General features: G+C 37.7%; 2 protein-coding genes across 2 annotated transcripts; one reads left to right on the forward strand and one right to left on the reverse strand.

The window, feature by feature from the left end:
- RPL24 (ribosomal protein L24) lies at nucleotides 1-7,192 on the reverse strand. Its single transcript, XM_026663949.2, has 6 exons — nucleotides 7,053-7,192; nucleotides 6,861-6,936; nucleotides 6,193-6,303; nucleotides 4,106-4,242; nucleotides 1,016-1,079; nucleotides 1-147 (listed from the first exon to the last, which is right to left on the reverse strand). Exons 1-6 carry the CDS (start codon nucleotides 7,055-7,057, stop codon nucleotides 67-69), a joined length of 474 nt encoding a protein of 157 aa, XP_026519734.2. The 5' UTR covers nucleotides 7,058-7,192; the 3' UTR covers nucleotides 1-66.
- On the forward strand, nucleotides 7,136-26,331 carry CEP97 (centrosomal protein 97). Its single transcript, XM_026663947.2, has 11 exons — nucleotides 7,136-7,453; nucleotides 9,923-10,065; nucleotides 10,842-11,000; nucleotides 12,980-13,081; nucleotides 13,791-13,904; nucleotides 15,248-15,414; nucleotides 20,197-20,361; nucleotides 20,597-20,727; nucleotides 22,485-23,265; nucleotides 24,029-24,104; nucleotides 24,285-26,331. Exons 1-11 carry the CDS (start codon nucleotides 7,378-7,380, stop codon nucleotides 24,984-24,986), a joined length of 2,616 nt encoding a protein of 871 aa, XP_026519732.2. The 5' UTR covers nucleotides 7,136-7,377; the 3' UTR covers nucleotides 24,987-26,331.
- The last annotated feature ends 276 nt before the right edge of the window (nucleotides 26,332-26,607 follow it).

Genomic DNA, 26,607 nt, shown 5'->3' on the forward strand with positions numbered 1-26,607 from the left:
TTTCTTTTTAAAGATAATAGACCAATTATAGTCAAAATTTTATTGACATAATCAAATCAGCACAAATCAGCGTTTCCCACCAACACGAGGAGCAGAAACTTTCACAGGCTTCACAATTTTTTGTTTTGGTGCAGTCTTTGATGGTGCCTGGAAATAGAAAACAAGACACTCATGAGGATATGCTACATATTAAGACAGTTTAGTTAGTATAAACTAGCATAATGCCTATAGATGAACTTCTAGTGAGTGAATGAGAAAGAACAAAGTGTCTCTAAATCAGGGGTCCCCAACTCCTGGACTACTACTGGGATTTGAACCATTCAGAACTGGGCTGCGGAAATGGCAGAACCATGCTCTCTCCCCACCCCATTCCACACACCACACCTGGGCCGGGCCAGAAAGGTTGGGAAACTCTGTTCTAAATTATTTGAACAAAGTTTTCAATCTAGTCAGAAATGCTACATTATGATCATCTTTGAAACCACTGGACTAAAGGAATTTCATATGGCAGCTTTTGAGAAACAATTATATTATCATTTTAAGTACCATGCCATTGCAGCCCCTCTTCCCTGATCAAGGACTGGGGATTAGATACTTTTAATTGTGTACTCAAAGCAGAGTCCCACTGAGAACCTGGATTACAATTGGACCAGAAAAGCAATGTAGCATCTGGATAGTAAATTCGAATACGAGAGACTCAAAGTTCAAGTTCATAATGCTCATTCTTAATTCCTAGCTCAATCTGCTTTAGAAAATTGTTATGAAAATAAAAATATCCTTATGTATAAAATATACTATCACTTTGGGCAACCAAAGGAAAGGTGAAGCATAAATGAAGCAAAAAAATTGGTTATCTTCAAGTCACCCATGTAGCCTCCCACTGACACAAACTGATGATGAGACTAGAACACAGGACAATTTGATTTCAAAGTCACAATTGTTTTGTTTGTAAATAAGAATCTACAAATAGTGATACAATTTTTTTCTTGTTTTTATAGCCTTTGCCAGCCATTACCTTTGTTGTAGAGGGTACTGTTTTCTTAGTTGCCTGCTTTGCCTTCTTTGCCTCCTTGGCTGCTCTGTTAATTATATTGCAAGAAAATTAATGAGAAGAACAACATTTTTATTACTTAACATCTAAAATGTATGAAAAAACATGCCTGCTGCAAAGCAGAATAGTGGTCTATGGATGTGTGGAGACATTTGGTAAGATATAACAACTCATAATTCCATTTGTAACCTTTAAGAGCCTAAACCTGGATAGATGGGCCCAATATTTTCTGCAACATTAGGTTCCCTTTAATCTCTAAATCCTCCAATCAAACCATTTCCCCTGAACCCTATTCTCCATTCTTATGAAATTCTGTCAATGATAAGCACATAATCTGTAGCCACCAGATATGGCATAAAGGCAAAGTATAATTTCTAAACCAAAAAGGATTGCCTATCCTGCCATCCATCAAGAAGGGAAATATGCAAAATTACTCAATTTAGTTGCAGGATCTCATGTGAGGCACTGATTTTTAAAGAATTTTATCCCATTCTAGGTAGCAATAGCTTACAAATACTAGTAATTGCTTAAAATGATGCTTTCCTTACCCTAGTGCTTGAAAAGGAAAAATGTAGAGATGAATTAACTTTTGATGATTAGATGCTTTAAATCAGGGGTCGCCAACCTTTTGGACCTCAGGGACCACCAAACTCATAGTTTTAAATCCGGGGGACCACTAATATGAATTTTGACTGACGGTAGCTTACTGACATTGGTGGGAGATCTGATCTAACCTTTTTCTCTACCTCTCTCACACACACACAGAGGGAGGGGTGGGATTCAAATTTCTTAACCAGTTCTTGGGCATGGCCTATTTTGTGGGCATGGCTTGGTGGTCATGTGACTGGCTGGGCATGGCTTGTATGTAAATATTATATGTAAATATTGATTTTTTTTTTATAAAGAGCAACTTTTACCCAAAACCAGGCAAAGCAGGCAGGCAGATTGAGTTGCTCACAGAATCACAGATTCATTTAGAGATCTGTGTTTCTGCCATTGGCTGAGTCTGTCACATAAAATTTACTTGCAAGTAAACTCACAAAATTAACTCACAGCACACTATGTAATTATTGAATTTTTTATAAAAAAGAGCACTGAATAGAAGCTTCAGTCCTAAGGGAGGTTCGGTTCTGCTTAAAAGCGGAGGCGAAGATCTAAAGATTAGCTAGAAAGCAAGAAATGCAAGATTTCCTGCTTTCTAGCTAATCTAAATCTCCCCACACAGAACTGCTGATGGTCGGGGAAGGGGGAAAGGAAAAATAGCAAGTTTAGTAGGCAAGTTTCCCAGGTAAGGAGTGAGGGCGGGGAGGGTTCCCGCGGGCTATGTGGGCAGGACAGTTTTGTGTTCCCAGGAGCCTGGATTAATTGCTTTGGGGGGGGGGGTGCTCTGGGGTGACATATCTCTGCGGACCACCAAAATTTTCTCACGGACCACCAGTGGGCTGCTGCCCACCAGTTGGCGACCACCGCTTTAAATAATTTCCTACTTATAGTATCTTCAGACAACAAGCAGCTACAGAGCTGCAGCATCAAAGTATTCCAAATGTCTTAAAGCAGTTCTTTTCCTGAAAAGGGCTTTGATTCATCTCCTCGTGGTAAAGCTATCACTGATTTAAGCCTGTAACAAAATGGGTGAAAGCATCCATACCATCACAGATCACAAGTCACCAAGTATTTTTTAATATCCTGATTTTTTTTTAATCCAGGAGACTTGGAAGTGCTTTGAACAAAGTTAAATTGTACTGTATTTGTTTTATTTTTTAGCATAATTCATTTAAACGTGACAAGGAACATACAAATGAAGTAACATAATGTACAATCTCCCCTATTAAAAATCTATAATCAAATGTCTATTTTTTACATTCAGCCAAGGATGTAAACTAGATCAGGGGTCACCAACCTTTCGGGTCTCAGGGACCACTAAATTCATAATTTTAAATCCTGCGGACCACTAATATGAATCCAACGCGCCACTCGCTGAAGCGCCTGGACTCCCAGTGACAGGATAGGGTCCTTCAGGCACTTAGCTTGGCCGCCTATTTCTGCAACCTTAAACACTCAAAGAGCCATATGGACCAATTTCCCAGAGAAAACAAAACACGGGATCTCTCTCTTTGTGTCATCTTTTTCTCATCTTTCTCTCCATCTCTGTCTGTCTCTCTCTCATTCTGATTCTCTGGAACTCTCTGGGTCTTCATGGGGCTTCTTTGGCCTTTCTTGGTGCTAGATGCACCTCGATCATTCAGGGAAACGCATGACCTGCTCTCCGCCCCGAAACACTCACCCAACCCGGCTACGGCTGATGCTCCGTGTCGTAATGAGCCCCAGGAGGATGACGGGATGCTGTCTCCCCATTGTGAAGCGCACTAAATGTAACTGTGCTGCAAGAGCAGCGAGCAGGCCATCGAGGCGCCAACATCAGCGGCTGAGCGAAATGGCTGGGTGGGGCCAGTGTCTCGGGGCTGAGAAGAAGTTGCATGTCTCCTCGAGCCACCGAGGTGAACACAGCACCCAAAAAGGGCAGAAGAAACACCCGCAAGACCCAGCAAGAGATGAAGCTTCGCTTCCGTTCTGGAATATGAAGCAAATCCCCATCCCCCACACTTACCAGGCCAGGCAAGGAGTGGCTGGGAGGGCGGGCAAGCAGGGCCAGCCACTGGTGGGTTCAGCCAATAGGGAGCTACAGTAGGACGAAAGAGCTGCGGGTTGCCACTCCCGCCCGTTGCTTTGGCCCGCCTGCGCCACTCCCCTCCGCAACAGCACCATTACCTCATTTCAGCCAGTGAGTCTGCGTTACTCCTTGCACATTCACCACCTGCAAAGTTGCATGTATCTCCCTCTAGGGCAGAGATTTCCAGTACCACCATGAGCTACCTGGCCTGTCCCATATTCCAGAGCTCTAGTCACAAGACTGGCCCATTGGTTATCCCGGAGCAGCTCCTCCAGCCAGGTGTGCTGCGGACCAACAAAATTTTCTCACAAACCACCGGTTGGTGACCTCTGAACTACATCATAATCATACTTTTGTAAAGAATAAGAATAAAATGTACCCACCTAATGGCCTGTTCCCTTTGAGCTTTTCGCACTTCAGGCTTCTGATTTCTCTTAGCCATTATTTCAGCCAAAGAAGCACCTGTGATTGCTCTATGGCCCTTTACAGCACGGCGTGTACGTTTCTTTTGTACCTCTTCCTGAGCAAAGAAATAACTGCTTCAAAAAAGTATCCAAACTTGCAAAACCTCAAAAAATTTCCCACACACCTCCTATCTCAACTCCCAGGAAATATTTTGTTTAAATTTTTATCTTATATTTCACATTTGCTGGTAACTTGAAACTTAAGGAAAATCGACTTCTTAAAAAATAATTAAAGTCCACATTGAAAGATTTTTTTTCTTGATCTAGATTCTAGTCTTTTACTTACCAGTAAGAAAAATATTAAGATATCAAAGGCTGGCTAACTGATGGCACTGTCATCCATGAATACATGAGGCTACAACTCTATATTAGAGCTATTTTTCTGTACATTTTAAGCTATAATTCTTTTCCAATTTACCAAAAACGTGATTTACTTTTGATTAGACAGATGTACAATTGTGCCAACATTTCTTGAATACTGCTTTTTCTTTCAATTAGCTATATGTGCCCATTTTAAAACAGAGCTCTTAAGGATTTTCTTTCCTAGCCACAGAACATGCACACTTCAATCAATCTTTTCAATAGTACAATAAAAAGACATACAGATTTCCTATTCCCATCAAAATAACTTAAACTAATGATCCTTTATCAAAGGTTACAGAAGATATTTTAATAAATGGATTGTGAAAAGCTATGTGTTATGATATAAATTATGAATAATGAATACATTATATCACAACTAAGCAAAGCATGTTCTCCAAATTATGTAGAGGTATGTTTACCAAGATATAGAGAATCAGAATAAATGTGGCAGAATAAATCAGAATAAATCTGTAAACATATTTTATTAAAAGGCAACATTTGATGAGCTGCAGCTGACTTCATTAGATGCACAGAATAGCTAAACTAGGATTTGAAGTGGGATGAAACAGTGGTTGGGAACAAAGAGAATAGTAGTTATACAGATGCAAGTTACACATTGGGAAAATTAAAGGAATGGTTCCATTTCATTGTTTTGAAGTAATGATCAAATACTATCATGACTTCAACAACTTGGATTCCAACACCACCCTCAGCACTGACTTTCCTTCCAACAGGGCCACTTTTTTGTCACAGTAAAACTGCACACATTTACAGGAAACCTACATAATTAATTTACATCATGCAAATAACATGCACTTCCAGCTTCCATCCATAAATTTTAATCAAATCTATCATTGTAGAGCCAGGCTGCATGCTACAACTGTTTATTCTGGTTCTCTTGTTAAGAGACACTCCACTAATGGAATTAGACTAGGTATTCAGATTACCCATCCAACAAGATCAATAGACAACTCACTAGTAACAGACTGAGTAATGCACTTTCTGAAGTAAATGGGTAGACAACCTTACTTGCATATACCATTGAAACTGAAGCAAAGAAACTGTATACAAGAATCAGACCTACAACAAAACCCAATGTCTACTCTGCCCTAAAATCTATTCTCACAGCATTATTATATCTCTTTTGTGATATATATACCATCATTTGCCAGCAATGTTTTGGTTTCTACCTAGCACAAATGGTCAAACTTTGCACATAAGAACAAAGTAATACTAGAGCATTTCAAGCTCCCAGGGCACTCTACACATTAAAAAAATTCAGGCAATTTCCAAAAGCCTCATAAAAAACAACCTATTTCTAACACATCATAATCGTTTGTTACTAAGGTACTTGTAAACTGACTTACAAGTAATTTGGTTTTGCATAGCCAGTCTATTTCCCCTCTCAATTCATCCCAAGTCAATCTAAGTACTGTATGCATCCTATACATGAACGTGTATGCCTTTTAATAAAATTTAATGTTTGTAAGGGACATAGGAATATTTAAGCTGTGAGGTAAAATAAATATCATCTTTCTATGATATTATTAATTATTATTTTGGGTGTTCTTACTCTTATTAAGAATATAGGCAGCCATCGTTATTCAGTGTCCATAAACTAACAAATACAGCAAAATACTTACAGATTGTCCTTTCTTGTGCTTTCGCCTGTACAAAACAGTCCAATTGATCTGACGGGGATTTCTCTTAGACAGGAATGCGGACTCACATTTTGCATTCAAAAATTGAAAAACCTGGAACATTTGGATTATTTTTTAACATAACATGCATTTGGTACTAATGCAGACTGACAAAGCAGCTCAAAACAATTCTAGATCTGAGGTTTCAATAGTGATTAGCTGTGAACTAGGAAATATAAAAGTTAAAACTTAGCTAAACCCTAACAATATTATTTTGAAACATTTTCAAAAAACTGAAAAGTATAGTCAAGATGCTACTTTTTGCGGTACTCCATCAGCTATGCTTGCAGTGTTTCCAAGGTATGTAAAATAATCTACTTGTTGATTCCTTAAGGATTTCACTGCTCCATTGAGCGAGTCAGGTAAAACATATACTTTGCTTTAGTAAGACTTCATTTACTATATGGCTTTTAGGTTGTTCCAAGTGCTGGCTAGGAGGGGCACACCACCACCAAAAATTAAATCTGTAATTATAAAACTGGGTGGATATGTAACAATGCCAGTGATCTTCCCAGTTATTTTATCGAAATATGATTTCCATGCATATATTGAACAAAGATTGCAAGAGAATAACCACAGTATGACATACTTTTTTTTTTTTTACGCCTTACCTTCCCGTCCGTACGAGCGTAGCGGCGGCCATGGCCGGGGTAGATCTTGTACCCACTGAAGCTGCACAACTCGACCCTGCATTCCAAAGTTAGCGAGAAACAAATTAGCAAAGTGAGAAAGCCTAAACCGCCCCCATTTCATGTGCCAAACCTGAGGATGGCCTCAGATTAAAGCAAGGCCCCGAGTCTTACTTCATAATGGTAGCAGCTGAGCAACCTCACCGGTTCCTCCAGCGTATAAGAGAAAGAGAGGCTCATGGGAAACCGGATTCTATACTTGCGCGGGGCATGATGGGGACACCCGCTGTTTGTTATACGATGGGAAGTGCTGCGCTTTCATTAGCTGGTAGTTTAATTCCTAAAGTAGATAAAACTCATTATCTGGGACACCAGGAGCCTTGAAAACTTTGTACCGCAATATAAAATATTTGACATTTTTTTTCCTCAAGCGTTTCTTGTTATCCAATCAGTATCTAGCCTCAGCACGGTTGCCTAGCATTGGAAGCAAGCGGGAAGTATGGCGGCAGCATCGGTTGCGGAGGTGTCCGCAACGAAGACTGAGGCGGTGAAGCCATCCACGGGCGCAAGTCAAGGTAGGAGTAAAATCTGCTGAACGCGAACAGCGACGAAGGTAAAACGATTTGGCAACGCTGGCTAAGTCACAGTCTTTTCGTTGACCGTTATGGTAGGGGGCGCGCGCTGAGTGTCGCGCGTAGCCATATGGGGACTGTAGTTTGTATGATCCTGGGTCTTGATTAATAGTATGAGTTAATTTTAACAATGCACTACAAATCCCGAAAGGCCTTGCGAACGGTTGGTTCTTTGTGTAGTTTGTAGGAGCGGTACCTCACTTATTCCTTGCTTGGCGGTTTTTATATGTGTATATACGCGTATATTGAAATAATTCCAGACATTCCTTTGTGCCTTCTTTCTACATGTGCACATCAAATACAAGTGTAATGACAGTTATGTAATTGTCAGATGACATACTACTATCGTTCTCTTTAATAGCTAACATTTGTCCTTAAAGGCATTATATACTAGTATTGTGATATTTAGCTCTCTTTGGGGGAGAGGTACAATAATGACAATCTTGAGATGCTTGGAGGGGGGTCGAGAGTGGGGGGGGGGGGGGGGGGGGGGGGGGGGGGGGGGGGGGGGGGGGGGGGGGGGGGGGGGGGGGGGGGGGGGGGGGGGGGGGGGGGGGGGGGGGGGGGGGGGGGGGGGGGGGGGGGGGGGGGGGGGGGGGGGGGGGGGGGGGGGGGGGGGGGGGGGGGGGGGGGGGGGAAATTGGTTGGGTTTTGGGGGGGGGGGGGGGGGAAGAGGGGGAAGGAAAATTTTTTAGAAGGGGGGGGGGGGGGGGAAGAAAAAAGGGGGGGGGGGGGGAGAAAAGAAAAAAAAAAGTTGGCGGGCAATAATAGGCCACACTTGCTCAACACAGTGTGTGACTTCCATTAGAAAAACTCTGGGGGGAAAATGTGATTTGTAATGGAGGTTGCAAAGTGGCCACCACTAGTAACAAAGAACATTTGTAAAAAGTAGCTGAATCACACACTATATTTTTGTAAGAACGTTCTAAGGCTGAACTTCTGGTGAAGACATGATATCCCTGATGAAGTGGACATGGCATAATGGCAGCCAGAGGATGGATTCTGGCCAGCATAATCTCTCCAAAGAAAGGAAAAATTGTGGGATGATGCATATATAGTCCAGGAAGTGCTGCTCATAAGTAGACTGCAGAAACTGATGTTTTTGCAGTCAGCTGATGAGCATAGTAGAGGAATATCAACTAGGTCCACAGTTATAATGTGGCGTACATGGACATAAAGCTTGGCCAAGCTTATTTCCTAAACACTTGGAATTTTTATATTCATTGTGCTTTATATTTGTTTTTATCTGTACAATTATAATATTTAATAAAATCATTTTTAAAAAGACATATTCCATAGATTGATGAGACAAAAGTAGAACTTTAACTTTCCTCTTTGAGGGAGATGGAGGTTTAGAAATATGAAATATAAATAAAATAAACACCAATATGAAAGTGTAGTAAGGTTTTTCCTGCCTCAAAACTCAATAACTTGTCATCAAGTGAGGCAGGAATTCTGCTTTATAGTAGAGAACTAGCTCAATACCTGTGCTTTGCTTAGTTTTTGGGAAAGAAAATAAGGGGGGAAAATTCTGCCTCTGTCTACCAGCATCCATCGGTATTCATCTAGCTAGTGTCCTGTCAATGTGGGAGAGAGTTGAGGGCTGTTTGGAAACTGAAATAGCATTTGCTGTGTGAGCAAGGAGACAGCAAGGAGTCTGGGCATACCAAAGCTGGTGGCCGCTGTGAAAGTGAAACTGAAACTCTTCTCCTCTGCTTGTGTTTTGCATTTGGAACAGATTTCTTTTCAGGTGGGGAGGGGGTGGAGAACTCCTTAGCATCAGAGTATGTTAATAATATACGAAATACTAATGCTCTGATGGTCATTTCGAAAAATCCTTTCTTAGTGAGCACCTAGAAGCCAAGAGGAACATACGTGCCAACTTTCAAGTTTGTAGGCTTTACAGTTCTGGAGATTTTGTGATGATGTGTGACTGGTATTTCACCTTTATGTATATATAGATTTTACCAGGGACTGTCATGATTATCATTGACAATGAAGTTCAAATGGATCTTGAAGTAAGACAATGTTCTCAGATACAGATGTATACAATAGAATGGGTAAAGCCCAAATTCAGTGTTTTGAAATGGCCCAGTCAGTGTCTAAAATTGAACCCCATAGAAATGTGACAGGACCTGCATGAGCAGGTTATGTTAGAACACTTCGAAAAATATGCTTAGCACTGTAAAGAGTATGTTATAAAGGCTAACGCTCAGTTATATTAAGATTGACAGAGGTTATTAAAGACAAAACAGATTTTTCAGACGTTAAAAATAAGAACAAAGAAATTGGTGCCCAGTTTAAATAGTGTATTGCAAAATACTAAGTTATTGTATAGCGCATGATTGCATATCGTCTTCTAAATTTGCTGTTGTTTTTTTAACATTTAAATTTTTTCTTCTTTTTTAACAGCTTCTTTAATTAATTGGTCAGGCCAGAGTTTACAAAAACTAGCACCAACTTTATCCTGTAATGCAGACATACATACTTTGATTTTGGATAAAAATCAATTAATTAAATTGGAACACCTGGAAAACTATAAGAACTTGATGCAGGTAGGGTTTTTTCATACATACGAGCAAATATGCTTTGTTAGTTAAATTATTGAAATTTGGGGGGAAACTTGCAAAAATAAATTGTAATGTTTCATTCTGTATGTTATGAGTAAATGTTATGCTCAGTGAATTTGAGTCCAATGCTATGTTTTGATTCTCCAGCTTTATGTGCACACACCATGTACACACATTAGAACATTATTTTTGTTTTAGTTAATATTTCTTATATTTATTGGTTTTGAAGTAATTAAGAGCTTCTGACAGAATGTTATTGGGAGACACATTCTGTGAAAATGAAACTTTTGTAGATGCAATCAAAAGACACTGATATGAAGGGAGGTTTAAACTACACTTAACTTCCAATAAAGGAATGCAGGTCTGCAGATAACTGGTAGGGATTTATAGGTTAGTATCAGCATTTTAAATTACACACAAAATGCTATCTTCGTTAAGTCACTCAGAATCACCTTGTATGGGGGATGGGCGGCATAGAAATTTAATTAATAAATAAAAATAAGTTTATGGCTGCAACACCAGTGAAATGTGTCTCCACTGGGAGAGATCATTCAGCACATAGACTGCTGTTCTGTTAACAACTGCAGCTTTTAAAGTCAGACCAACGTAAGGCATATTAGCAGTAGTTTTAAACAGGTAATGATGAAAATATGGGTCATTGTAGCAGGAGCCTCGCACAGTGCTAGAGGTTGGTACTTTACTTTGCAGTAAAAAAAAATAATTATAAGCAAAATTGAAGCTATTTGTCCATTTTCTTGCAGTTGTCAGTAGCCAGCAATCGTCTAGTGCGGATGATGGGTATAGCAAAGCTGACTCATCTTCGAGTGTTAAACTTGCCTCACAACAGTATTGGTAACGTAGAGGGATTGAAAGAGCTAGTGTACCTGGAGTGGCTGAATCTGGCAGGAAACAATGTAAAGGTAAATTTTCTGTAATGAAATAAACAACAAATAATGAATAAAATAATTCTTGCATTTAGCTTTTTGGAGGGGTTGTATAGAAGTGGGTGGCCTTGTAAATTGAAATTGTAAGTAAATACTTAAAACAATAAAAATGTTAATCCAATATAGTAGTATTGTATTTAATTTATGTCATACCTAGGAACTTGATTAAGGCAAAATGTTTGGAAATGTAATATTACATGGGATGGGATAGGATAGGATAGAATTTTAAAATTGGAGGAAAAAACTTCACTAGCCTACATTATGCTGACAATGCTATCCTGATAGCCCCTCAACCTCAGATAAGATTTGGGCAATGTGTAGGCAGTGAAGAACAACCTTTCTAGTAATAAGTGTTGTTCCGTTGGTGAAATAATACTATTGGATGCAACTGTTTTGAAGAAAAAGAGAGAAAAAGCTTTTCTGTAGTTAATCTGGACTTTAGAATTCCCTTCCCATGAGATAAACATCCCTCCTTAATTGAACTTTTGCTATGATGGAAAAAGTATACTTTTATTACCTGTTTTATGGAAATACCTTCTTAACAGTTTTCATATCTTTATCTGTAATCTGTGGCCTATTATAGATTTTAAAATTATTGTATTTAATTTCATTAGTGAACTCTATATTTTAAAAATTAGAAATGATATTTAATTATTTTAAGTAAGATATAGGTAAATTATTTTAGAATGTTATTGTGGCAGACAGAAATCAATTACATTTGAAAGTATAAGATTATTTCTGTTTGTTTTCAGAGGAATTTTCCTTTTTTCCATTATTGTCTCTATACTTCTGTGCCTGAACATACATTTCTCACTTTTTAGGAGTTCTACTGTAGTCCTGCTTTTTCAAATGTATAATAATTTAATGCAAATTTCAGAGTCTTGAAATCTTTGTTTTATTATAATTCAAGCTGCTAGAACAGAGTTGTGCAACTTTTTCTGGGCAGCAAGTTACATTTAACATTTGAAAGATGTGGACTCCAGAAAGTAGCGAGTGGAGCCACTAGAAAGTACAGTGGCTTTTATTTTATTCCATTTAACCTTTTTTTTACTCTGTGGGAAATATGATTGTACTCAATTCAAGTATTTTATGTTTTTAAAACAGCTGTTTGATAGCAACTTTTGGAGGTCCCTGAGACTGCATCAAGGATTTCAGAAGTCTGTTTTGAGCCCAAGTTTTATAATAATGATCCTATATTCCAGAATCAGTAGAGTCAGGCTTATTAGAATAAAACTAAAATCCAGTGTAAAACAGACACTTTTAGGGTAAATATGCATCCAACAGTTAGTGATGAATATTCCTCTGACCAAGCAAATAACATAGTAGATTCCTGCTTTGTATATTTCCAAGACGCCTTCCAATCCTTATATTCTGTGATATATTTTTTTGTATCTTTTTATTATTTCTAGGTTCACAGGCTTTCTCCACACAATCTAGGTCCTGTTTCTCTTTCTGTTTTTGTCACACTGGAACCTAATTTACTACATTTACTTGCATTAAAACGGAAACTAACTCATTCAAATGTCTATTAGATATGATTTAACTTCTATACACCTTTGTCATAAATTAAACTCAACCAGAATAAAATACATGTTCTTTTTTAATTATGGAAGATGAATTTATAGCATGTTTTAATTGAGAGCCAGTTTGGTGTAGTGGAAAAGGCACCAGGCCAGAAACTGAGAAGTGTGTAATCTTGGACCAGTTACTCTTTTTCAGTCTTAGGAAGAAGGCAATGGTAAACCATTTCTGAAATCTTGCCAAAAAAAACCTGCAGGGACTTGTCCAGGTAAGTGCCAGGAATCAACATAGTCTCAAGGCACCCCGTGCCATATTATTTGATATACTGCATCATTTGCTAATGTAAAAGATGCTTTCTTTGGTATCAAGAATTGTAAGTGATTGCAACTATTAAGCTTCATAATGTTGCTGAAAAATATTTTGTCTTCCTTTAGACTATAGACCAGATCAGTTGCTGCACATCTCTTCAACATCTTGATTTGTCAGATAACAACATACCCCAAATAGGGGATATCTCCAGACTTTCCTCTCTAAAGGTATATATTTTTAAGCTTATATTCTTTGATGGTCTAAATATTCCTAATTAAGGAGTAAGTTCAAAGCAGCATTATTGGCCTTTAACTGTAATAAAGTTTTGATTTTATTTATAATAGCATTTTCTTCAGGTAGCTATGAATAAGATGTAGTGTAAATGTGTCTCAAATAAAATAAACAAATTCTTTAAATGCTTTTAAAGCAGTCATGTCCAACCATGTGGCCCTAGACAGCTAGTAATGCAGCCTCACAAGATAATAAAAAAATGAAGTTTTAAAGTTTTTATTTATATACATATTGTGTATATTTTTATGTGACCCAAGATAATTGCTCTTCGCTTGCTGTAGCCCAGTCAAGCCAAAAGCCAAGCCAAAAGTTGAACAACCATGCTTTAAAACATAGTTTGTAATTTATGTTGAAGTTCCACTAAAATGATCATGATTAGCTATTCGATAATTAATATCATTTAGATCTAACATATTACATTTCTAAATGTAACTAAAGTAAAGAGAAAATAGTTCTGAACACTTTTTACATTCTCTTGAAATATCATTTTTAACACACACTTGCGTGTTAAAAATAAACATTTCAAGGATGTGTGTGTGCAGCTGTATATTCATAATCCTTATGCAGTTTTATGAATATTCAGAGCAGTTCACATTATTAAAGTATATGTCTACATATTGTTTTCTCCATTTTCTATTCTTCAAGACTCTGCTGCTGCATGGAAATATCATCACTTCACTGCGTTCAGCACCTTCGTGTTTACCTCAAGGCCTTACTATTTTTTCATTGGCAGAAAATGAAATTAGAGATTTGAATGAGGTAAGAATAACATTTTGAAAAAAATGAAATAACTTTTTGAGAAAGAGAAATCAAATACAACCTAAAGTACTATAGTTACATTTCATTATATTTTCATCTATATTTTTATTGCTATGTTTTGGGCACAAAGGATATGTAGATTTTAAAATTAAATGATAGTAACTAGCAGTCATTTAATTAATGATTATTTAAGTAATTAAATATGTTGGCAATTAAATCAATTAAAATAATGTGAAGGGGAAATGTCAGTCTTTGAGACAGATTCTTAAAGTACCATAGGTTCTTTGCAGCATATTTTTGAAATTTAAACATCAGTTACTATGAACAAAAATAAATTTTGAATTACTTACAAAATGCTTTACATTTAATCAACATAGAAATTAAAACAAAAATGGATCCTTCATGAAGATGAATGGACAGTAGGTTAATGTTTTTCATAATCTATCAAAAAGAAAACTAGTTCAGTGCGCAGTATTTTTTTAAATGTTATGACGTTGGAAATGTCCTCATTCAATCTTTCTTGAGCCATTAAAAACTCACTGTGATTTTGGATCAGGCTCATTCTCTTATCACAAGGTACTTACCTAGGTTTATTTTCTGCAGGTAAAGAGGATCTCTGATCATGCAGCTGACTTTTTGTTTTTATATTCTTTACTTCATGTCCAATTATACCAATAACAAAGAAAAGAAATACTGTATAGGTAGTCCCCTACTTAACCACATTTGTTTAGTGACTGTTCAAAGTTACAATAGCGCTGAAAAAAATGACTTATGGCCAGTTTTCACATGACCTTTAGAGCGTAGTCACATGATCAAAATTTGGGTGCTTGGCAACCAGCATGTATTTATGATAGTTACATTATTCCAGGATAATATGATCAACATTTGTAACTTTCTCAGCTGGCTTCTGATAAGCCAAGTTAATGGAAGAAGCCAAATTTGCTTAACAACTGCATGTTTCATTTAACAGGTGCAGTGATTCGCTTAACAGTGACAAAAAAGTTGTAAAATGGGGTGCAATTCATTTAATTGTCTTGCTTAGCAATGGAAATTTTAAGTTCAATTGTGCTTGTAAATTGAGGACTTACAATTGAAACGTCTTCCATATTACAATAAGGCTATTGGCAGAAAATATTCTAGTTTCCAGTAAAATATGTTTAATAAATTCTAAGGAATAATAAAATAAAATACCAGTCTTCGAATAAAATTAAGCAAATAAAATTATTTTTCCCTCCAGCATCTAACATAACTAAACTGTAGGATATATATATATATAGTGCTACTCTGCCTATAAATTTTCTTTACATTTAATCACGAAAATAATTATTTCCTTTTCTGTTTAGATTTCTTTCTTGACCTCTTTTCCTAAACTAGAGCAACTCTCAATTATGAACAATCCTTGTGTGATGGCAACACCTAACATTCCAGGTTTTGATTACCGACCATTTATTGTCAATTGGTGTCTCAGTCTTAAAGTAATTGATGGGTATATGGTTTCTCAGAAAGAAAGGTAAGAACATTATTAAACTGAGTGTTACCATTAATCTATGTATATATCTGTCATTTAGCATTTGCAAGGGAAATACCAAAAGAATAAGAAAACAAAAAGAAATGTCAGCATAGTAATAAATCTTGAAAAAGTTTTAATAAGAAATTGCCCTAAAATATGTTTACAGCATCACAAGGCTATTAGCCAGACATGATATTCTTCCGATTAAAATCGGAATTCCGATTTTTTGGGGAATCGCCCACCCCCCCTTTCCCCCCTTCTTCTCCTCCTTCCCCTCCCCTCGGAGGCTCCCTGAGTCAGGAGTTGCTACCGCCGCCACGGCTCCAGTCCCGCATTGCCTCGGGAAGGGAAAGGGAAAAAGGAAGAGCTGCGGCGGCGCTTTGCAGCAGCGGCACCGGAGGCTCAGGCGCAGCAGCTCCTGGTTTTGCCTTTCTCTTCCCGAGGCAACGCGGGACTGGAGCCGCGTGGAGCCGCGCCGGCGGTAGCAACTCCTGACAGCCCCAGCCGGACACCTGAGCGGAGCCTGGGCAGTGCGAGCGGAGGCCGCTGAGTGGCAGGAAAAGGGAGCTGGGCAGCCACGGACCATCCGTCTCTCCGTGCAACATGCCACCGCCCGACCCTGCCGAGGGAAAGCAGCGGGCGCTCCCCGGGCGGTGGCCTTGGCCCCACCCCCAGCTCTGGAGCTGATCCACACGTGACCAGTTGGAAAGGAGGGGTGTGTAGCATTGGTGTTGTGTGTGCAATTTCTTGGCTCGCGGCGCGGGGTCTCTTGGCCGGCCCCGATTTTTTTTTCAGAGGGGAATATCATGCCTGCTATTAGCCCAAATAGCCTGGGTCAGGGCTCTGCAACCTTAAACACTCAAAGAGCCATTTGGACCCGTTTCCCACAGAAAACACTGGGAGCCAATAATTTAACAACCGGTGTGCCTGGGTGGGCGTGGCCAACTTGATGTCACTCACTCCCACCCAGTCACCACCTGGTCTGGAATATGGAGTGAGTCTCCACCCCCCACCATCATCCTTCTCAGGCCAGGCGAAGAGTGACGGAGGGGGGAGGGGAGGGGTGGGGCCAGCCAATGATGGGATCAGCTGACAGAGAGCTGCAGTAGAGGGCTGAAAGAGCCGCATGTGGCTCCAGAGCTGCAGATTGCAGGCCCCTGGCCTGGGTGAACCCAATCAGTAGGAAAACTTTCCCGAACTCAACTGACAAGAAGCTGGGGAAAAGGGCAAGTTTTATAGCCCCTTTTTCCCATTCCCCACAGTCTTGGGACTACTCGCCCAGTGCTAGGATAATTACAATTAATGTTTGTATTTACATTTGATATGTAATGGAATCGATGGAAAGGAAGGAATTACAATAGAGTAAGCAGGCACACAATGGGGAATATACATAGAAAGGAATGAGCTGGCATTGGATATCTGCCTTAAGAGGCAAAAGAAATAGTTTAATGTGAAACTGATTAAGGTTTTGTCAGTTTCAGATAAGAGTTACCTATACAGTGAATACATACAGGTGAAACTCGAAAAATTAGACTATCGTGCAAAAGTTCATTTATTTCAGTAATACAACTTAAAAGGTGAAACTAATATATGAGATAGACTCATTACATGCAAAGCAAGATAGTTCAAGCCGTGTCATAATTGAGATGATTATGGTTTACAGCTCATGAAAACCCCAAATCCACAATCTCAGAAAATTAGAATATTGTGAAAAGGTTCAATATTCTAGGCTCAAAGTGTCCCACTCTAATCAGCTAATTAAGCCATAACACCCGCAAAAGGTTCCTGAGCCTTTAAATAGTCTCTCAGTCAGGTTCAGTAGGAATCACAATCATGGGAAAGACTTCTAACCTGACAGTTGTGCAGAAAACCATCATTCACACCCTCCATAAAGAGGGAAAGCCTCAAAAGGTAATTGCAAAAGAAGTTGGATGTTCCAAAGTGCTGTATCAAAGCACATTAATAGAAAGTTATGTGGAAGGGAAAAGTGTGGAAGAAAAAGGTGCACAAGCAGCAGGGTTGACGGCAGCCTGGAGAGGATTGTCAGGAAAAGGCCATTCAAAAGTGTTGGGGACTTTCACAAGGAGTGGATTGAGGCTGGAGTCAGTGCATCAAGAGCCACCACACACAGATGGATCCTGGACATGGGCTTCAAATGTCATATTCCTCTTGTCAAGCCGCTCCTGAACAACAAACATCAGAAGCATCTTACCTGGGCTAAAGAAAAACAACTGGTGTCATGCCCCTGGTGGAGATTGACTCTGAGGAAGAAGAGGAACAGCCAACAGGGAGTGGGAGTGTGGCTCCAGAGGTGGTAGAGGAGGCTGGGGAAGGGCAGAGGCTGGCTGAGCAGTCAGGAGGATCCAGGCCCATCCCCTATCCATCCTAGGTCACGCAGAGAGGAGAGGATCAGGGAAAAGCAAGGTCTACTCAAGAGGAGATTACCATGATCCTCCTCGTGGCTTGCAGCTGGGAGCTATGTTTATAAGTTTGTAACTACGCAGTTAGAATTGCTGGAGTCAAAGTTTAGTTAAGTGTTTACTTTGAAAGAGGTTTATCTTTGCTGGTGTTCTTCCCATGGACTCTCCTCTGTTATTTTCCTGGAATTTATGATGAGTTATCTTGGCTTGCTTCGGAACTCTCGTCAATGCTGTTTGTTTGGGTTTTCTTTCTGCCTCATTATTTACTTTTGCGACTTTATTTTTTTTTTAATATAGTTTATTAAATTTTTACAATTAAAACCAGTCACAATACATACACAAATAAGCAAAAGAAAGAAAGAAAAAAAGAAAGAAGAGAGAAGAGGAAGAGAGGGAAAGAATTTTGAGAAAAGAAAGAAAGAAAGAGGTTACAGGATTAAAAGTATTCTTATTTTAACAGTTTGCAAGATCTTCTTTTTACTTTTGCGACTTTAAACTGTGCCTAATAAAACAGTGAAGTTTAAGTTGAAGGCATTACTGGACTTTAACATATGTTTTGGGTTTGGGGTTATTTTGAGAGACTATAGGTCATCACAACTGGTCTGTTGCTCAGTAGTCCAAAGTCCTCTTTTCTGATGAGAGCAACTTTTGCATCTCATTTGGAAACCAAGGACCCAGAGTCTGGAGGAAGAATGGAGAGGCACACACTGCAAGATGCTTGAAGTCCAATGTGAAGTTTCCACAGTCTGTGTTGATTTGGGGAGCCATGTCATCTGCTGGTGTTGGTCCACTGTGCTTCATTAAGTCCAGGGTCAATGCAGCCATCTACCAGGAGATTTTGGAGCACTTCATGCTTCCTTCCACAGGCGAGCTTTATGGGGATGCTGATTTCATTTTCCAGCAGGACTTGGCACCTGCCCACACTGCCAAAAGCACCAAAACCTGGTTCAATGACTGTGGGATTACTGTGCTTGATTGGCCAGCAAACTCGCCTGACCTGAACCCCATAGAGAATCTATGGGGCATTGCCAAGAGAAAGATGAGAGACATAAGACCGAACAATGCAGAAGAGCTGAAGGCCTCTATTGAAGCATCCTGGTCTTCCATAATACCTCAGCAGTGCCACAGGCTGATAGCTTTCATGCCACGCCGCATCGAGGCAGTAATTGCTGCAAAAGGGGCCCAAACCAAGTACTGAGTACAGATGCATGCTTATACTTTTCAGAGGTCCGATATTGTTCTATGTACAATCCTTGTTTTATTGATTGCATGTAATATTATAATTATAATGAGATTGTGAATTTGGGGTTTTCATGAGCTGTAAGCCATAATCATCACAATTATGACAAATCACGGCTTGAACTATCTTGCTTTGCATGTAATGAGTCTATCTCATATATTAGTTTCACCTTCTAAGTTGCATTACTGAAGTAAATGAACTTTTGCACGATATTCTAATTTTTCGAGTTTCACCTGTATTGTTTAACATGGGAAAACTAAATTTGTGCCCGATGATTGGTATCATCAATAACATTGTTATTCCTCTATATAAAGATAACAAGAATAAATAGAAAAATTTCAAGAGATTAGGAAAGCATTCTTTCTAACTGAAAGAATACATGAGGTAACAGTGATTAAAATCTGGAAAGTACAGCGGTTGCAAGGAATGAAAGAGAAGAGTGAGAAAATTGTGATTTTGTAGTGGTGGTTAAAACTGATGACCTCAAAAAGAAAGAGGTGAAATGTTTAAAAACAAAAAGTAGTACATAAATCAATATACAAGCATGCTTGCAGCAATGTTTATTCGGAATGTTAAAAGGCTAGATAGGTACTGTAGAACAGTTACATTTTCTTTTCTCTTATTATCTTTAATTTTTTACTTACTATTACTTACTTTTTTCCTGAACTTTTCATAACATAACTTACTCTGAAAGGGAATAATATGAGACCATGTATGGATAATATTGAGTAGAAAGAGTATTTGTTCTTTATGAAATAATTCTAGTTATTGTTATATGAATGTATTTATTGATTTTCATTTATGTATATTTAAGTCTAACCAATTCTAAGGCAAATTACTATACTTCCAAGTTCTGGTTTTAATTTATATACTGTACTCCTGAAGATAAAAGCAGACACTGGATACTTAGTATGTAGCTGAAATATTTTATTTTGGAGTTCATGAAAATTATTGCTTTCTCCCAATGTATTATGATATATCAACAATTGATTATTTTTTGCTATTGCTTCTGAGTTACATCTATTACTTCTGGATTTCAATTGTTGTTCTTTATGCTTTTATGTTTCTAATAGAAAGGACTTTCAAGATGTTTAGTACAATTAATATTGTTTTTGCGTATAGCTTGAAAGCAGAATGGCTTTACAGTCAAGGAAAGGGAAGATCATTCCGACCAGGCCAGCACCTTCAGTTAGTACAATATTTGGCCAGTGTTTGTCCTCTTACTACTATGTTTGGACTCCAATCAGCAGAAGATGCCAAACTGGAAAAAATACTACATAAGCAAAGGTGTGAATATCATTGTTGATGAGCTATTTTTATATAATTTAATATAATCATTTTAACTTGTTCAAGTAGGCCTTGATTCAGAAGCTTTTTAAAGCTGCTTTTTAAGAACAGAAAAGTTGATTTGCAGATATATTTGCATTTTGCTAACTCTTGCTAACATTTGTGATATTAAAGAAGAGTGGTTCTCTGCTCTAGTATTCTTAAGTCATGAAATCATTCAAATTTTTATATTTAGGTTGCATCAGAGGCAATTGATGTATCAGAGCCATGCCAATGATTCGCCTGTATCCCCAACTCTGAATAAAGGACTACCCATTAATAATGAGCCAAACAGTCCTGTCCATGTACAAGAAATAACTGACTGTGGTAAGAATTCATATCTGCTGGGTTTTCATCACTCTTTTCACCCACTTGCCTATATGTTTGTAATCAGTGATTGGGTACACATACACAGGTTCATAATCATAGTGTGCCTTGCTGCTAGATTACTGTACTGCATCACTCAAACTCAAATTCACAAATATATTATGATATGTTTTAACTATTTAAATTAAACTATGGTTCAATTGTGGCATACTATAGTGGACAAAATGGGACAAAATATATCTGTGGAATCAGAGTGAGGAGGAATGAAAGGAGGATGCTGTAGCCAAATAGGTCTAGAAATAATGAAAAAATATATTGCAAATGGAGTTTAGTGCTGAATTGAAATTGATTATGTAGACTGTAAGTCCATACAGAAAATTATGTAATAACAAAACTGTACAAGGCAGTCAAAGGCATTATCAAAAGAAGCTTACATTACTACTACCTTGCTACCCTTTACATTGCTACCCCTTATGGATATATTCAGTAACAAAGAAATATTATAGTTCATATTTTGACTACTTTATAATATGTAATAGGCTAAGATTATTAGGTGAAATCTTGAAGATCTTATTCAACAGAGAGAGAGAGAGAGAGAGATCTGATCCAACCTCTCTCTCTCCCTCTTTCTCACACACACAGGCAGGGGTGAGATTTAGACCCCTGATCTAAAGCTGTCAAAACTCCAAAAACAGGTCAAGTATCTCTGGAGAGGCCAGTCATAAATGAGAACACTTGCTAAACAACTGGTCATTAAGTGAGGACCACTTGTATTTGATTTGCCAGTCACCTGGCCACGCCCACCCAGTCACATGACCAGCAAGCCACACCCACCTAGTCATGTGACCAGCAGGCCACACCCTCAAATTAGGCCACACCCACAGAAATTTGAATCCCATCCCTGGGTGGGGGGCACCAAGGATGAGTTTGTAGCACCAAGGGGGCAGTGGACCGAAAAAGTTTGGGAACCACTGGTCTAGATGCTACTTACATATGAACTTTCACTTGGCTACACTGTAATTTGAGATGGCACTGCATCTCAAATCTAGATGTATTTTTAAATATTGTCATATTTTTTCTAATCTTCAATATATTTATATCTTATACTTAGATATCTTTCTTTAACTTATGAGTCTTAACCTGCTTGAAAGATATATTTCAATTTTGGTAATAAATGTTTTATCTACAAGATTATTAACTATACTTTATAGATGGTTATAGACCATACTTCATTATTTCAGCCATTTAATAATTTCTGCTCACCTAAGTCCATCTTGTATTCTGTCCATTGGTCTTGATAGAGCCTGAAAGAATATTGGAAGGAGGCTCTGTATAGCATACTCCATTGCTACATTAACAAGAGAAAACAATCATTTCTGAACTCTTTCCTTCTCTTGTTTTGCTGTTTAGCTGGATGCATATTATTGCTATGGACCAGAGGAACCTCAATAATTTATTCCCTAACCCAGCGCCCTCCCCCACCTTTTGGGCACCAGGGACCGGTTCCCTGGACCGGAGGGGACGTAGTTTTGTGAGTTGCTTGCATACTGCAAATGGGGCTTCATTACTTTGCTTAGCCCAGTTGCTGGCATGTCATGGAATAGGAGTTGAGGACCCCTGCCCTGATCCCTAATTAGTCAAGTTTACTATAATTAGTTTACTATCTACTATATAGATAGTAAATGTTTGGCAAAAATACACATGTAGGATACATAAATATTGAAAGTCATTGTGTGTTTTATCTTACTCTTTCCCAGAACGTATTATTAAAAAGAATACCTGGGTTGTGACGAAATCCAATGATGACCATTCTTATGCAGTTAAAAATGTTTCTCCAACTTTGGTACAAGCTGAAAGAAATACTTTTAAGGATTTTTACTTGGATGATATACAAACTGACGAGGACAAGTTGAACAGTAGTCTCCTATCTTCAGAATCTACTTTTATGCCTGTTGCTTCAGGGCTGTCTCCAATGTCGCCCACTTCAACAGAACTGAAACTTCATGGAATTGGCATTGATGTAGAGGATGTGGAAGATATGGGGGATACAGATTTGGAATTTACAAAAGATATTAATATGCAGAACAAAGAAAAGCAGAACAATGATTCTATGCTTTTGGGAAAGTATATCCTCAAGTCAGCAGACATGGTAGAAACTCAAAATGCATATCAAAAGGAGGATATTTTCCACATTGCTTCTTCTTCAGTAAATACTGATATTCAACCTGATAATGTTCGAACATCTCCTGAAGACAATGTAAAATTCAGTAACTTTAAGCAGTCACACTCACCTGAAGAGAATATTACCAAATCTGTTTCTGTTGCTAGCTCTCTAGAAGTGTCTACTGATGCATCAGTTACTGTAACCCAGAAGAAAGATGAACTTACAGAAATGAATAAAGCTGCCACCAAGCTTCAGGCCTGTTGGAGAGGATTTTATACAAGAACATTTCATTCCAGAGTCAGGGAAGCACGCTATGAAATTCGACTCAGCAGAATGCAAGAACATATCACCCATTTAACTGAAGAAGTTCAAAAGTAAGTAGGAAATTGAGTAAACTGAAATAATAAAATAGAAATAAAATCTGCTATAATTTGAGATGAATAAATTTTACCTGCAAACAATACCATAAGTGTAGTTGGGGTGGTAGAGTTGTTTCATTTCCTTCAATTGCTAAGCTCTTCTTTGTTTTCCAAATGAAGGCAAAACGCACTAACTATAAAATGGAGTATTCTTTCAAAAATATTTTATTTGTTAGCATAATGAAAGGAGAAAAAATTCTCTTCAGTGTCTCTAGCAAAGAGAAATTAAGTTGTATTGTTATCAGAATTGATGAAGTTAGCCAATTTAATCGATAAACTGATGTAAATATATGACCTCTCCAAAACTCCATTCTTCGCCACAATCTGTTCTTACTGCAGTACAGATAGTCCTCAATTTACAACCACGTGCTTAATACCATTTGAAGTTACAACAGCACTGAATAAATTACTTATTACTGTTTTTCCACACTTATGACCATTGCAGTATCCTGGAGTTACATGGCCACCTTTTATCACCTTCTGACAAGCAAAGTCGTTTTTACTAACTTTACCACTTCAATCATTCACTTAACAACTGTGACAAGAAAGGTCGTAAAATGAAGCAAACTTAACAATTGTCTTGCCTAACAACAGAAATTTGGGGCTCAATTGTGGTCGTAAGTCAAGGACTACCTATAAATAATTGTATTGCAGCAAAGGTAGTGATCAAAGAGGCAACACTTTTAAAGCTTGATGTATATATGAAAATCATTTGCAGGTTAAGAAAAGAAAAAAATGAAGAGAAGCTTCAAAGACTTGTGCAAGAGGAAGCTATCAAATTTCTTTGGGATCAGGTAAAGTTCGTTTTTCTAAATATTCATTTCTATGAATAAAGACTTAAGATATTTTCCTGAAACCATGCTGTGTTTTACAGTTGACCCAACTAGCTCTCTTGTGTGAAATGAGATGTTACAATTATGCAATTACATATGAAATTATATATTATAATCTTTTCTTTTTTGTGGTTTATACAGGTTAAATCTATCCAGGAATGGCAGCTTTCAGTAAACCAACACCTAAGTAATATCTGGAAAAAAGATACTCCCGCCTGTAGCAATCTGGGTCCACATGAATTATTAATACAGTCATCTAGACCAAATCAAGAACCTTCACCTATTGATAGTTCAACTTGGTTAGGTTCATCTTCTGAAATGTGTAATCAGAAATGTTTACAGGAATATCCTGATTCAGGTTTCCATTCCTGTATATCAGACCAAAATATCCTTAATGAATTGCAGAACTCTGAAAAATATTTGACAGAAACAAATGAAGGCTTTCTAGGAAATTCTCTGCAAACAGTCAAGCCCTGTGAAGATTTTCTTTCAGGAAGCCTTTCTGATGCTGTGATCCCAGGTGATCATAAGGAATATTGTAAAGAGAATTTGAACAATGATCAGAACAATACTCTTCTCCAAGAATATTTAAAAACAGTTGAAGAACTAGATGATTCTGATGAAAAGGCAAATTGCAGCAATGGAATAGAAAGTTGTAAGGCCCATACAGCTGTTTCATCTGAAGAAAAGGATATTTTATGTAGTACTGTTTTAGTCACTCAGGATGTGCTTCCCTTAGCAGAGGAAGGAATTGATACATTCAATCTAAATGATAAAATAGCAGAAAAAAAAGCAAACTGTGATTCTTCATTACAGAAACTTTCTGTTAGCCTATCTGTATAGCAAACATAGACTGACAGACAAAATTTAAAAGCCACATTAACCTTTTATGTAATTAGACCAATTTCTACACATTTTTGGAGATGTGGTCTCCTTGCTTTTAGAAATGGCTTGTTAACAGATTTGTTAATCCTCTAATGTTAGACTTACACTCTTAAATTATATCAAGATAGGTTCAAGTAGATATGGTAACTTACATTTCATGTGGTTTGGTGTAACAGATTTTTATGAAATATAATTTTGAAGACTCTTAAGTACTTTCCATATTGTAGTTATCATAGCTTAATGAAACAATTGTTTTCTCCAAGGAAACGAAGCGTGCATCCTTATTGTAATATTCAAAGAAAGAAATATAAATTTTTATTTTGACAAATAAGGGCAGTATGCAGAAGTTTATATTAGAAAGCAGAAACATAGCACCTATCTGCAACCCCTTAAGGCAGATTTCAGGCTAAGGCATTGATGACAAGTGTTATTTTTGCATCCCTACATGATCTGAAACATATTTTTGCCTGCAAATCTGAAATCTGTTTGTCCCAATCATCACACAACATACAGTTAATATAAGAGAGAGAAAAATTAACTAATAGTCTGAAAATGTATGCTGACACACAGATGCTAAATTATAAGCTTGGAAGTTTTGGAAATCTTGTTCCATGTAGAGATCATTTTGTTTAACAGTGCCAGACAGTTTACTCACCAATACTCCAAATGTTTTTCTACAGACGTGACTGTTGAATTTCACACAGTCGAGTCCAGCCTGTTATCACAGAGGACTATTTTTATGAAGTCATTTTTCTTTGTTTCATTTGCTGGGACAGTGGGAAAATTAAAAAAGAAAACCACAATGCAACAAAACAAACCAGTCTGAAGAAAAGGGAGAAGAAGCAATCTCTCACACAAATGAAGGAATGATTCTTATGATAGGAATCATTTGCCTATTTTGCCAAAGTTAGAATGTGTATAGAGTACTGTACAAACTCGATTTTATACCTAAGTAACAAAAAATGAGAGGGTTTTAAAAATAGATCAGCATTATATGGCCATGGCTGCTAAAAATATGTAGAATAATTGTTTAATACCATTATCTTAGATTGCTAAGATAAAGAAGCAAGTGGCCATGTTTTCTAGTTGCTTAGGGAAGATTGGCTGCTAAACGTATTGTCATACGTTAATATAAATTAACAATTTTCATTCTGGCATTCATGTGAAGAATGCCTACTTTCTACTGCTTCGCCATAAAGCAACAATTCTTCTTTACAGACTCCACTGTTTCTATCAGTAAATGCTTTGTATGTTTTCATTACTAATAATAGTTGTCAATAATAAATATTTTTCTATTCATAAATTCTGGAATATTTAAAGTTGTAAGTTTGTCCCAATTATTACTTAAGTATATAATCAAGTATATATTGTTCTTGGCTTAAAAAGACAATTGCAAATATTGCCTTGAGAAATTATTTTGCCAAATACAGGAATAGGTTATTGTGTCAAATTTAACTTCAGCTTAGTGTTCTGTTTTGGAATTCAAGAGTTTATGCTGCCAATCTTAAACTAAAAAAAAAAAAGCTGGAAAAACTTTTAACATTGCTTAAAAAATCTTGAATTTTACCACAACTACCTT

The sequence above is a fragment of the Notechis scutatus genome, chromosome 5 (assembly GCF_049901735.1).
Source record: "Notechis scutatus isolate UNSWTSFEM ecotype Mainland chromosome 5, rNotScu1.2, whole genome shotgun sequence".
In the NCBI taxonomy this organism is placed as follows: domain Eukaryota; kingdom Metazoa; phylum Chordata; class Lepidosauria; order Squamata; family Elapidae; genus Notechis; species Notechis scutatus.

Bases quoted from the DNA above. Each gene is read 5' to 3' on its own strand.
- RPL24 (XM_026663949.2), bottom strand. The intron at 1,080-4,105 runs GTGGGTACATTT...TATAATTAACAG, and splicing joins CAAAGGGAACAGGCCATTAG to AGCAGCCAAGGAGGCAAAGA. The intron at 148-1,015 runs GTAATGGCTGGC...TTCTATTTCCAG, and splicing joins CAGTACCCTCTACAACAAAG to GCACCATCAAAGACTGCACC.
- CEP97 (XM_026663947.2), top strand. From the start codon at position 7,378: ATGGCGGCAGCATCGGTTGCGGAGGTGTCCGCAACGAAGACTGAGGCG. The intron at 15,415-20,196 runs GTAAGAACATTA...TTTTGCGTATAG, and splicing joins ATGGTTTCTCAGAAAGAAAG to CTTGAAAGCAGAATGGCTTT. The intron at 23,266-24,028 runs GTAAGTAGGAAA...AATCATTTGCAG, and splicing joins TTAACTGAAGAAGTTCAAAA to GTTAAGAAAAGAAAAAAATG.